At 39.1% G+C, this 14505-nt stretch overlaps 1 protein-coding gene across 1 annotated transcript in view; it reads right to left on the bottom strand.

The window, feature by feature from the left end:
* Positions 1-14505, bottom strand: part of AK9 (adenylate kinase 9) — a 112650-nt gene that overhangs the window by 66377 nt on the left and 31768 nt on the right. Inside the window, exons 10-13 of the mRNA XM_043890150.1 lie at positions 5839-5933; positions 3209-3348; positions 2948-3128; positions 223-364 (exon numbers count right to left, since the gene is read on the bottom strand). Of these exons, the coding sequence (XP_043746085.1) occupies positions 223-364; positions 2948-3128; positions 3209-3348; positions 5839-5933 (558 nt within the window). The remainder of the gene's footprint in view (positions 1-222; positions 365-2947; positions 3129-3208; positions 3349-5838; positions 5934-14505) is intronic.

Raw genomic sequence — 14505 nt, 5'->3', positions numbered from 1 at the left:
TAGAAATTTGAAAGCTCTTTATGATTCCTTTCCTTAGAAGTCCAGAGTTGGAATCTTTTTCTCAGTGTATGTTCGGGTTTATGTATACTCATTTCTTCAACCACTTATTCTGAGGCTGCAGTGTGCAAGATGCCAGGGATATCAAGACAAACAAACCAAGACCTTGCCTGCAGGTAGCCAGGCTTAACTACTGTTAAAACACACATTTAAAAAATAGTTCACCTTTTTTAGCTTGTAGTTCTAAGAGAAGCCGTTCTTTGACAACTTTAATGGCTGCTTCAGTGGCCTCAGCTATAGTGTTTCTGGTTAACATTTCAAGGGCTTTATCAAAACGTGGTTGAATTACTTTATCATAGTCAATTACCTGCAGAGAATATTTGAGAAAATCAATATAAGCACAAGTTACTCTGAAAACTAAGCACATTGTTCATCAACATCTATTTCTACAGCTATACCTATGTATCTCAAAAATCTTAATGCTGCTTGAAGTATGTTATTTTCAGAATTCACTGATCTTTAAGTGCTAGCTTTCAAAGAAAGCTAGTATATATATTTATATATGTATGATCATGTAATATGTATTCAAATTACATATATATTTTAAACATCAACATTTTATTTATAGTCTACATACAATAAAAAGCTCCCATTATAAGTACAGAGTTTGATGAGTTTTTACAAATATATACATAAAAACCACTACAATAAAAACATAGAACATTTTTATCACCCCCTAAAGTCTCCTCATCATCCTTTATAGTCAGTGCCTGGCCCTTAGTAACCCCTTTGTTTTCCATCAAATACAGGTAAGTTTTGCCTTTTCTAGAATTTCATATAAATGGAACCAAACAGTATATAATCTTCCCCAAGCTTTTCTCCCTTAGCATAATGTTTTTGAGATTCAACAATATAACTATATGTCTCAGTAATCTATTCCTTTGTATTTTTGAGCAGTATAATTGTATGAATATGTTGTTTTTTAATTCATTCATCATGGACGTTTGGGTTGTTTCTAGTTTGGGCTATTATAAATAAAGAAGCAATGAACACTTGTGAGAAAGTCTATTGGTGGACCTATGTTTTCATTTCTGTTGGATAAACAGCGAGGAGTAGAATTACTAGGTCATATGTTTGTTTGACTTTATACTAAACCACTGAACTGTTTCCAGAGTGGTTGAAACTAGTTTATATTCCTAGCAGCAAAGTATTAAAATTGCAGTTATTCCACCTCATCATTAGGACTTGATTTTGTGAATCTTTTACATTTTAGCCACCCTAGTTGGTGAGAAATCTCATTGTATTGTAAATTTAACTATCCCTAATCACTAACAATTTAATGAGTGTATTGGTAGTTCATTTACCCATATGTTTTTAAGCATATGTTCAACTTTTAAAAAACTAGGTTAGAATTCTACATATATTTTGAATATAAGTCTTTTGGTAGGTAATATACTTAATACTGAATATTGGGATGTTAGATTTCTATACATGCCCTTTAAGTTTAAATAATATTTTCATACTTCTAGATTCCATTTTTCTTTTCCTTCAATATGCTTGTATTATTTTATTTTATGCCAGTAAAAATACATCCACACCATCTTTTTTTTCACACCACTGTTTTTTTAACTTAAAAATATGGCTTTATTGAGATATACCATCCAATTCACACAGCTAAATTAATCCATTAGTTTAAAAAATTTTTATTTTTAATTGGGGAATAATTACTTTATTAATACAATATTGTATTGACTTTTGCCACACAACTATGTGAATCAGCCATTAAGTATACATATGTCCCCTCCCTCTTGAAACTCCCTACCACCCCCAACCCCATCCTGCCCCTCTAGATTGTCACAGAGAACCACATTGAGCTCCCTGTGTTATACAGAACTTCCCATTAGCTATCTAGTTTATATATGGTAATGTATATGTTTCACTGCTACTCTCTCAATTTGCCCCACCCTCTGTCCCTGCCTTGTCCAGTCTTGTCTTTATGTCTGCATCTCTATTCCTGCTCTGCAAATAGGTTCATCAGTACCATTCTTCTAGATTCATTAAATATGCATGAATATATGCCCTATCATTTTTAATGGATGTAAGTATTATATTAGATAAAAATATTACAACTTATTTAAAGTACCAATAATACATATTCAGATATACATGATTTTGCTATTATAAACTAGGCTATGGCTATGTATATATCTTTGATAGTTTCTTCAAGAAAAATCTATAGTTCAAAGGATATGCATAGATTTTAGACTTTTATAGATATGTCGAATAGCTATCCAGAATGGTTAAACTCTAACCAGCAATGTATGAGAATGTACTTTCCTAATCCTAGCCACACATCAGTATTGGGTGATTTTTCAACAGTGAGGTTGACATAATGTATCTCTGGGTTTTTTGGCCTCTCACTGATTATTAAGGTGATAATCCTTTTCTCATGTGTAACGGCTATTTGAATCAATTATTCCATGAATTGCCTGTTTGCTGTATTTTTCCACTGGGGCTTTTAAATATTGATTTGTAAAAATGCTTTACATTTTTAAATTATAATTCCTTTGCCTGACACATACTGTGATGGTTTTAAAACATATCCACAAATCCTTTAATACTCTTTTCTTCAGAAGGTGAAGGCTAATTCCCATTTTCTTTAGTTAGGCAGGACTTAATGACTTACTTTAAATGAATAGATTATGGTACATTTTTCATTTACAAAGTGAAAAGGCAAATCAGAATAGTAGAAAATATTCATAATGTCTATAACAAAAAATTTGTATGTATACAACATAAGGAACTTCTGCCAATAATGATGCAAAAAAGTTAAGAATGAGCAAGAAGCTTGAACCAACACTTCTAATAGAGAATACATGAATAACATATAAAAAATGTTGAACCTCATTAGTCATAAGGGAAATGCAAATTAAATCAACTAAGTAGTTACCTTTCCTTTGAAATATTTTGCAAGCAGATTGCTAAGTGTTGTTTTCCCTGAAGACTGAGGTCCAAATATGAATACTTTAAATGGTGGTGCTGGCATAGGTGGAAGAAGATAGGGACGTGGGTTCAATAGAAATGTTTTTAATGCTTCTTCTGATGAAAGACAGTACATTTTACCTAGAAAACTAAAAATATGTCATTATCATAAACAACTGAAAAGAAGTATGGGCAAATTTTAAAATTAAATTCTGAAAATCTTACCTACCTCACAGAAAAATCTGGCAATCCTTGAAAAATGTTACCTTCTTTTAAAGTCACAGGACATGTACGTCCCCATCTGCTTCTCTGCCATCTATATCTTGGTGCAATAAGTTTACAAGATGCGAGAGTACGGAACAGCTCATCCTGTTAGTAACAAACGTTAAACATGTGGGCATAAGTTTTGCTGAAATTCACATTATTATTTCATTTGTTATTTGACCATGCTCTACTATTTAAGAAATAATTAAGACAGGAAATTTTTTTTTTTCTTAATTGCAGCCATTTGCACTTGTCCAACATTTACTTAGACAAATAGTTTTCATTTCTGTTTTAATACCTTGTTTAAATTTTACCAAGTATTTTCTCTTGTAGGGTAGAATGAGCATAAAGGAGAAAGGGTTTTCTATTATCTATTTCAGGAAAGTCTGAAAAATTCTTATTGAAAAGGTTTGAAAATAGTTACTTTAGTTAATTTACCTAAGTTTTAAAAGAGTAAGATGCCATAGGCAGATTTGTACTGACTTAGCTCTTTCATTTTTCTTAAATATAAAATCTCCCTCAGTAATCTTCCATTCATCACCTCCAAAGAAGTTAAGTACTACTGTGGCAGCATCAGAGAGCAAAGAGGCAAAGAGAGCAGAGAGCAAAGATCCGAGGGGATCCCCCCGGTTGTGGGGATCCTGCATGGATGTCCCCAGTTGTAGGCTGCAAGAAGCTAAACCTGAAGAAAACTGTCAATGCTTAGGCGAGCTGCAGGAGACTGAGAACCTTGTCCGTGGGGTACACTGGGCTACCACCCTTCTCCATGAATCAACGGACAATGAGCTAGGGATGGAAAGTGAAAGTGAAAGCCGCTCTGTTGTGTCTGACTCTTTGCGACCCCATGGATTATACAGTCCTTGGAATTCTCCAGACCAGAATACTGGAGTGGGTAGCCTTTTCCTTGGTACACAGTTCAGTCAGGAAGCAGCTGCTTTTTCCTCACCATCCCTATCTCCTGTCCAAACTTGGGGAAACTGTTTGGATAGCCGACCACGCTCCCCTCTCAAGTCTCTGGGCCACATATCTATTGGGGCAATGAGAAGATGAGCTTTCAAATGAATTTGATATCACACCTTAAAAACGATCAGGACTGCCTCTGGATAAACAAGGCAGACTGAACACACGCATTTGGGTTTGCTGATTTCCTAAAACCTTGCGAAAATCACAGCAGAGTTCATTTCATAAGAAATGGACAGAGAAACAGGGGAGAGACCAGAAGCGCTGACTGACAGCTGGGCAGTTGCAGCTACATACTTCTGTAAGCTAAAAAGCAGATGGACTAGTGGTAACGGAGGTCAGAGGAAAGTGAAAGCTCAGTGGTGGCAGGGAGGGTGATGGAGGATGGGTTGAGGACAAGAAGAAGCAAGTCAAGTCACTGCACAGTTCCAGAAAGGCTCAGGACCTGCCAGCAGGCACCTCTGAAGGGGAGGAATGGACAGCAGAAGACAGGGTTGGCTGAGAGTCTTTAAGAGGAGGTTCTAGTGGGCAGGGCTGCACCCCACTTCCCTTACTCAGCCACTGCCTCTTCAGAAGACCTCGGCCAAGAGACTGGATGCTTACCTTTGGGAGAGGCTGAACCAAAACAGGAGAAAGATGAAGCCCATTTGGCTTCTCCTTGTGAAGCTACCCTCCACTAGCCCTCTCCCTCGCTAGCGCCCTCCTCTCGTGGGGTTCCCTCTCCCAGGGCCTCTCAGGCTCATTCTCATTCTTTTCCCGCGAGAACTTGAGAACCAGCCACAGAGGCCCGCCGCCCACCATGCTCGCAGCTGCAGCGGTGCCCAGAGCTGCCCTATCCTGGCTTGGACCCTCCTCGATGCCATCGTCCTTTCCCTAATGCCGAGACCCCGGGGACTGCAGGCTGGAAAAACCTCCAGGTTTTCTGAATACTTTAAAAATTTCCTTCAATGATGACCTAGAAGAAGAGGCTCAGTACAGGGTCTCTGTGTGCATCAGGCCCACCTTTCCTCCTCTTCAGTATCAATTCGTGTTACCTATTCCCAGCTATGTTCACTCATTAAAATCTAGGGATTACACAGTACAGGAAAACAAAATAACCTCTATCCTTAAAGATCATTTTATTTGAATTATAATATCCACTTACGATTCTGGCATTAGTTGTTTAGTTCCTATTTTTTTAAAAAGGTGAATCTAAACTTCCCAGAATAGATTAAATCCTCAAGCTAAAAAGTCCTGGTGGCCCTTTTAGCACCTGGCAATTATAATTGATGACCGTTACATCCACAATACGTCACTTATTAGTAGTTGTTTTAAAAACTGGTTGAATGATGGAGGGAATGAATGAATAAAGAATTGAGGGCTGTATGTCTTTGGTGTTGCAATTTTTTAAAACTAAACTTGGGTTTCTTTATTTCTTATTATACTTATTAAATTGTTCTGATTTATTGTCTTTCTTTGTTTCAAAACTTTTGTTTAGTGTTTACAAGGATATTGTGCCAATATTATAGCTTCTGAAAAATCAAATCTATTTTTATAAAAGGTATTCTGAGACCCTTTGAAAGCTTGAAAGGATACAAATTAAGGGCACAACATAGAGGGAAAGGGTAGACTTTCAAACAGTTAAAAATAACTTACATTTTCCATTGTGTCATTAATATCTTCCTCTGTACTCTGAAGTTTGGTTATAACAGCTGCTCTTTTTAGGTTCAGATATTTAAGTCGATCCACAACTGTCTAAATTTAAAAAATAAGTCTTTTAATGCATTGGCATTTGAATATTTCAAATATTTTGAAAAAGTCATGTGCTCATGAGCAGAATATTTCTTTGTTCTTCCTAGCTTCTGGTAAATTGCTGGCAATTTTTAGTGTTCCTTGGCTTGTAGTTGCATCACTACAATCTCTGCCTCTGTTGTGAGCCATTTTCTCCCTGCATTCATAAATCTCTTAAAAGGATGCTAGCTATATTGGATTAGGGCCCATTCTAATTCACTGTGGCCTCATCTTAACTTAATTACTTCTGAAAAGATCCTATTTCCAAATAAGGTCACACTTATAGGTATTGAAGTTTAGCTCCTCAATATTCTATTTTTTGGGGAAACAATTCAACCCACTAGAATCTGCCCTTTGGTCCTCAAATGGTCATGCCCTTTGAGGTCTAACACTGCATGATGTCTTCAGGCAGAGGGAAGAAGGCAGCCATGTAAAGATGGAAGCAGATGTTAGCATTAGCTACAAGCCAAGTGATGCCTGGTGTTACCAAAAGCTGGAAGAGGCAAGGATGGATCCACACTTAGAGGCTTTGAATGGAGTGAAGCTCTGCCAACACCTTGATATTAGATTTCTAGCCTCTAGAACTGTAATAAATATCTGTCATTGTGAAATACCTAGTTTGCAGTACTTTGTTATGGAAGCACTAAGAGACTAACATACTATGTAGAAGACTATGAAACAGAGTCTGAGACAAGAGATGGTAAGATAGACAAGGTCTTGATGGTGTATTGTAATCTATGGTAGATTGTATTATTTGTTCACAATTCATCCTTTCCTCCTTTCCCTTGTTAATGCCCTAGTTTATGTGAGAATACTCAGTTCATTGGTATTGAGCTTCTCCATGTAACTTGTTCTGGCCAATGAACTGTAGGCAGAAGTACCAGGGTGTCAATGCCAGCTTAACAATCTTGGTGAGTTTCAACCAGGCCTGTTGGAACTTCTGCCCTTTCTCTTGAGGAAAGTATCTCCCAGGTTGTAAAAAGTAGTAAATTCTGAATGTATTTTGAAGAAGAAAAAGCCTGCTGTGTATGCTGATTGGTTGTGCGATGTGAGAAAAAGGGCAGCTGGAAGGACGGATGTGGCATTTACTGAGAGGGGAAATCTGTGGGAGGAGTGTATTTGGGGCAAGGTGGTGGTGATGGTGGACCAGAAATTTTTGAAAATACTTTTATTTATTTATTTGACTGTGCTGGGTCTTAGTTGTGGCACGTGGGATCTTCAGTCTTCCTTGCAGCATGTAGGATCTTTAGTTCTTGCATTCTACTCTTAGTTGTGGCATGTAGGATCTAGTTCCCTGGTCAGTTCAGTTCAGTCACCCAGTCGTGTCCAACTCTTTGTGACCCCATGAACTTCAGCACACCAGCCCTCCCTGTCCATCACCAACTCCTGGAGCCTACCCAAACTCATGTCCATTGAGTAGGTGATGCCATCCAACCATCTCATCCTCTGTCACCTCCTTCTCCTTCTGCCCTCAATCTTTCCCAGCATCAGGGTCTTTTCAAATGAGTCAGCTCTTCAAATCAGGTGGCCAAAGTATTGGAGTTTCAGCTTCAGCATCAGTCCTTCCAATGAACACCCAGGACTGATCTCCTTTAGGATGGACTGGTTGGATCTCCTTGCAGTCCAAGGGACTCTCAAGAGTCTTCTCCAACACCACAGTTCAAAAGCATCAATTTTTCAGTGCTCAGCTTTCTTTATAGTCCAACTCTCACATCCATACATGACCACTGGAAAAACCATAGCCTTGACTAGATGGACCTTTGTTGACAAAGTAATGTGTCTGCTTTTTAATATGCTTTCTAGGTTGGTCACAATTTTCCTTCCAAGGAGTAAGCATCTTTTAATTTCATGGCTGCAATCACCATCTGCAGTGATTTTGGAACCCCCCAAAATAAAGTCAGCCACTGTTTCCACTGTTTCCCCATCTATTTGCCATGAAGTGATGGGACCAGATGCCATAATCTTAGTTTTCTGAATGTTGAGCTTTAAGCCAACTTTTTCACTCTCCTCTTTCACTTTCATCAAGAGGCTCTTTAGTTCATCTTCACTTTCTGCCATAAGGGTGGTGTCATCTGCATATCTGAGGTTATTGATATTTCTCCCGGCATCTTGATTCTAGCTTGTGCTTCATCCAGACCAGTGTTTCTCATGATGTACTCTGCATATAAGTTAAATAAGCAGGGTGACAATATACAGCCTTGACATACTCCTTTTCCTATTTGGAAGCAGTCTGTTGTTCCATGTTCAGTTCTAACTGTTGCTTCCTGACCTGCACACAGGTTTCTCAAGAGGCAGGTCAGGTGGTCTGGTATGCCCATCTCTTTCAGAATTTTCCACAGTTTATTGTGATCCACACAGTCAAAGGCTTTGGCATAGTCAGTAAAGCAGAAATAGATGTTTTTCTGGAACTCTCTTGCTTTTTCGATGATCCAGAGGATATTGGCAATTTGATCTCTGGTTCCTCTGCCTTTTCTAAAACCAGTTTGAACATCTGGTAGTTCACGAGTCATGTATTGCTGAAGCCTGGTTTGGAGAATTTTGAGCATTACTTTACTAGTGTGTGAGCTGAGTGCAATTGTGCGGTAGTTTGAGCACTCTTTGGTATTTCCTTTCTTTGGGATTGGAATGAAAACTGACCATTTCCAGTCCTGTGGCCACTGTTGAGTTTTCCAAATTTGCTGACATATTGACTACAGCAGTTTCACAGCATCATCTTTTAGGATTTGAAATAGCTCAACTGGAATTCCATCACCTCCACTAGTGATGCTGTAGTGATGCTTCCTCAGGCCCACATGACTTCACATTCCAGGATGTCTGGCTCTAGGTGAGTGATCACACCATCGTGATTATCTGGGTCGTGAAGATCTTTTTTGAATGGTTCTTCTGTGTTCTTGCCACCTCTTCTTAATATCTTCTGCTTCTGACAGGTCCATACCATTTCTGTCCTTTATTGAACCCATCTTTGAATGAAATGTTCCTTTGGTATCTCTAATTTTCTTGAAGATATCTCTAGTCTTTCTCTTTCTAATTCTCATTGAAGAAGACTTTCTTATCTCTCCTTGCTTTTCTTTGGAACTCCGCATTCAAATGGGTATATCTTTCCTTTTCTCCTTTGCTTTTCACTTTTCTCCTTTTCACAGCTATTTGTAAGGCCTCCTCAGACAGCCATTTTGCTTTTTTGCATTTCTTTTTCTTGGGGATGGTCTTGCTCCCTGTCTCCTGTACAATGTCATGAACCTCCGTCCATAGTTCATCAGGCACTCTATCAGATCTAGTCCCTTAAATCTATTTCTCACTTTCACTGTATAGTCATAAGGGATTTGATTTAGGTCAAATGGTTTAGTGGTTTTCCCCACTTTCTTCAATTTAAGTCTGAATTTGGCAATAAGTAGTTCATGATCTGAGCCACAGTCTGCTCCCGGTCTTGTTTTTGCTGACTAAATAGAGCTTCTCCATCTTCAGCTGCAAAGAATATAATCAACCTGATTTCGGTGTTGGCCATCTGGTGATGTCCATGTGTAGAGTCTTGTGTTGTTGGAGGAGGGTGTTTGCTATGACCAGTGCGTTCTCTTGGCAAAACTCCAGTTCCCTGACCAGGGATCAAACTCGGGCCCCCTACATTGGAAGTGTGGAGTCAGCCACCAGGGAGGTCCTAGGTCAGAAGTTTTAAATCTGAACTGACTATCAGACATCCAATTGGATATATTTAGTAGCAGTTGATTAGCAGTTGATTATACAAGTGTGAAATTCAGGGAAAGGTCTGGAATAGTAATATGAATTTAAGAATTGCCAGCATTTAGAAAGCATTTAGAGCTATTGGGTTGGAGAAGTCTCTCAAGAAATGAGGGCAGATAGAGAAGAGTCCTCAAGGAGTGAGCTCTGGGATCCTCTAACTCTAGTGGTTAGAGCTGTGGAGTGTAGAAGCAGAATGAGCTATAATAGTGTGAGGGCCCAGAAGACAAAGGAAGAAAGGAGCAAGAAGAAAGAAATGATGAGAAATGTTGCTTCTAGGTGAATTTGATGAAGATGTATTAGTCACCACTGGCTTAGGTCAGGAGATCACAGATGATCTTGGCAGCAGTATATTTTAAGTGAGGAGCTTCTCCCTAATCTGATTACACCACCCGCCTTATTATTTATGTGGCCACCAATCACATCAAACTAAAAATCTGGGTATTGCTTTTGACTTTTCTCTCTCCCTGTCCTCCTAGATTAATTCACTCACTTCTGTCCATTCCCACAGTCACTACCCTGGGTCAGGCCACCACCTGATCTACTACAATCTGCTTCTCATTTTTTCCTGTGCCCTGCAGCCTAAGTGATCTTTCTTAAAGGGAAGTAGTACCATTTTCACTCTTAGGCTTAAAACCTTTCACTGGCTGCCCGCTCCCTCATGATGTGGTGTAAGCTCTTTAGTGAGGCTTATAAGATCTTTCTTGATTCAACCCCTGCTTATTCCTAAAGTTCTGGCACTATTCCACCCTTCCTACTCCAGCTCCCTAAAAACTCCTCCATCTTCTAATCCTGCATTCAGTACCTAGAACTCACTATGCTCTTTCTGTCCTCTGGAGCTTAACACAGACTCTTTCCTCATCCTAGAACACTGTCCCAGCGCCCTTCTCTCTCCCAGACCTGAGGGTCTGATTCTTACTCAACATTATAGTTTCAGTTTAGAAATAATTACAGACACATGGCCTTCCTCACTAGGTTAGGTCCTGCCCTTCTGCCATGAGTTCTTCTTACAGTATTGGGATTTTGTCAAAAAGTTCATTCAGGTATTCCATAATATCTTACAGAAAAAATATGAACAAATGAAATTTTTGGCCAACTCAATACTTTGTACCTCCCAGATCAAAACACAGACTGTCCTTTAAATACTTATTTCCCCCCAATATATTAGATATAGCATGAGGAAAGGGATTCATCTGACCCCTTTCCATGTGTATCCTTAGAGTTTATCATAATGCTACCCATCTAAGAAATACATTATGACTTTTGTATTATTTTGTATTGTACTGTACATTTTTGCATTTTATAATTTTTATAATGCAAATTATTTTGTATTATTTTTGTATTTTGTACTTTCTGGTTATTTTAAAACAATGAGTGCGTATGACTTTAAGAATCAGAATGAAGATTTTTTTTTAAAAAAACACAAATTTATAGATACACATTGAAGATTGGTGGCTGCCAGAGGTGGGGGGTGGAGGATGGGAGGTGAGCAAAATGGTTGAAGGACATCAAAAAGTATACACTTTCAATTATAAAATAAATAGGTCATGGAGATATAGTGTACAGCATGGTGGTTATAGTTGATAGTACTATATTACCTATTTGAAAGTTGCTAAGAGAACACATCTTAAAATTTTTCATTATAAGAGAAAAAATTCTGTAACACTTTCTGTATGGTGACAAATGTTAACTAGACTTATTGTGCTGATCATTTCAACAAATATCAAATCATTATGCTGTATAGAGATAGTGATAGTGAAAGTCGCTTAGTCATGTCTGAATCTTTGGACCCCGTGGACTATACAGTCCATGGAATTCTCCAGGCCAGAATACTGGAGTGCGTAGCCTTTCCCTTCTCCAAGGGATCTTCCCAGCTCAGGGATCAAACCCAGGTTTCCCGCATTGCAAGCGGATTCTTTACCAGCTGAGCCACAGGGGAAGCCCAAAGACTTATTTGGGGAGAAAGGAACCATTATTCTGCCTACCATAACTGGCCTATAATTATTCATAGAATTCCCTTATAGGCCTTTATATTTCTGTACTATCTGTAGTATTGTCCCCTCATTGTTTCTTGATTTTAGTTTTATGTTGTATATCTGAAACTAAGATAATGTTATATGTCAGTTATATCTCAATTTGGGCTTCCCTGGTGGCTCAGATGGTAAAGAATCTGCCTGCAATTCGGGAGACCTGGGTTCGATCCCTGGGTTGGGAAGATCACCTGGAGCAGGGCATGGCAGCCCACTCCAGTATTCTTGCCTAGGGAATCCCCATGGACAGAGGAGCCTGGCGGGCTACAGTCCATGGGATCACAGAGTCAGACATGACTGAGTGACTAAGCACAGCACAGCATACCTCAATTTAAAAAAAGAATGAAGATATTTTCATTTGCGGGGAAAACATCTTCTCTTCCTTACCTCCAAGTGGGAAGTTATCACATGAAATGTATTTAAAAGATGCATTTGGTATTAAATGATGCATATAGTATTGCTACCATAAACAGAAGAATTACTATATTTTAGCCAAAAATCATGCATTAATTTTTCAAATTCACATATTTAAAAAACCTCTTCCCTGAACTTTTTGTTTTTTTTGCTTTTTTCTGATTATAAACATCTTGAACAGAAAAATTTCTCCGTATCTCTCCTTAGAATAAATTACTAGAAGTTGGGGGTCTTTGGACAGACAATAGACATTTTAAAAAATCTTTTGGATATATATGTGCCCTATAATTTTCCAGGAAAATTGTACCCTACATACTTCTACTGAAAGGGCATGAAAGCATGTTGCAAATGCTCCCCACAATCCTAGATATTGGATAAATTTGTTAAAACTGCCAAGAAAATGCTGCTTTATTTTTTATGCAGATTGCATTTCTTTGAATAATAATTTGATCGCTAAATTGCTTCAGTCATATCTGACTCTTTGCCAACCAATGGACTGTAGCCCACCAGGCTCCTCTGTCCATGGGATTCTCCAGGCAAGAATACTGCCTGGAGTGGGTTGCCATGCCCTCTCCAGGGGATCTTCCCAACCCTGGGATTGAACCCACACCTCTTATGTCTCCTCCATTGGCAGGAGGGTTCTTTACCACTAGTGTAACCTGGGAAGTCCCACAACTGGATTACAGTAGTTTAAAAAATAATTATTAAACATTTCTTTCTAAATTACCTGCTCATGCCCTTTGCCTATTTCCTGTATTGTATTTGTTTTTTTCCTATTGAAATATCAGAATTATTTAAATATTTAAATAATAAAAGATATTCAACATTTGTTTATAAGTATGGGAACTATTTCCCCTTATTGTCATTTGGCTTTTTTAATACTGAAAATAATATGGATTGTAATTCATAAGCCACTTAAAGTGTATAAGTAAATGGTTTTTAGTAAAATCAGTGCAACCATCACTACAGTTAATCCTGGAACATTTTTGTCACCTCCAAAAGATACCCTTTACCCATTAGTAGTCACTCCACATTTATCCTGGGAGCTCCCATAGTCGTACCCCACCGCCATGACGCCCTCCCACTAATCCATTTTTTGTCTTTACACAGATTTGACTATTTTTGGCATTTCAATAAGTGGAATCATATGAAGTATGATCTCTGATAACTTTTACTTAGCCCGTGTTTAAGATTCATCCATGTTGAAGCATGTGCCAATAATTCATTCTATTAAATTGTTAAATAATATCCATTGTGGGGCTTCCCTGGTGGCTTAGATGGTAAAGAATCTGTCCACAATGTGGGAGACTCAGGTTTGGTCCCTGGGTTGGGAAGATTCCCTGGAGAAGGAAATGGCACCCACTCCAGTATTCCAGTATCCAGGAAATCCCATGGATAGTGGAGCCTGGAGGGTTGCAGTCCACGGGGTGGCAATGAATTGGACACAAGTGTTGTTGTTCATCACTCAGTCGTGTCCAACTCTTTGCAACCCCATGGACTGCAGCATCCCAGGCTTCCCTGTCCTTCACCATCTCCCAGAGCAGGCTCAAACTCATGTCCATTGAGTTGATGATGCCATCCAACCATCTCGTCCTCTGTTGTCCCCTTCTCCTCCTGCCTTCAATCTTTCCCAGCATCAGGGTCTTTTTCAATGAGTCAGCTCTTCATATCAGGTGGTCAACGTATTGGAGCTTTAGCTTCAACATCAGTCCTTCCAATGAATATCCAGGGTTGATTTCCTTTAGGATTGACTGGTTTGTTCTCCTTGCAGTCCAAGAGACTCTCCCAAGAGTATTTCCCAACACAACAGTTTGAAAGCATCAATTCTTTGGCACTCAGCTTTCTTTATGGTCCAACTCTCACATCTATACATGACTACTGGAAAAACCATAGCTTTGATTATATGGACCTTTGTCGGTAAAGTAATGTCTCTGCTTTTTAATATGCTGTCTAGGTTGGTCATAGCTTTTCTCCCAAGGAGCAAGGATCTTTTCATTTCATGGCTGCAGTTACCATCTACAGTGATTTTGGAACCCAAGAAAATAGTCTGTTACTGTTTCCACTGTTTTCCCATCTGTTTGCCATGAAGTGATGGGACTGGATGCCATGATCTTCATTTTTTGAATGCTGAGTTTTTGGTGTTTTTTTTTTTTTCCTTTTTTTTTTTTTTAGTGGGAAGGAAAGAGCGCAAGGGCCCCGCGAGCACCCACGTGCCGTCATCTTCCCTCTCCCTGCCGCCAGGACCAGAGGGAAGGGACACGTGCGCGCACGGAGGTGACAGCCGCGACAGGCGCGCGCCACCAGCCCCCCGGCCCCGCTAGCCCCCCCCCCCCCCCGGGAAAGGGGACGAGCGGGG

Source organism: Cervus elaphus, chromosome 28, assembly GCF_910594005.1.
Source record: "Cervus elaphus chromosome 28, mCerEla1.1, whole genome shotgun sequence".
Classification (NCBI taxonomy): Eukaryota; Metazoa; Chordata; class Mammalia; order Artiodactyla; family Cervidae; genus Cervus; species Cervus elaphus.
This window is presented reverse-complemented; position numbering and strand designations above follow the sequence as displayed.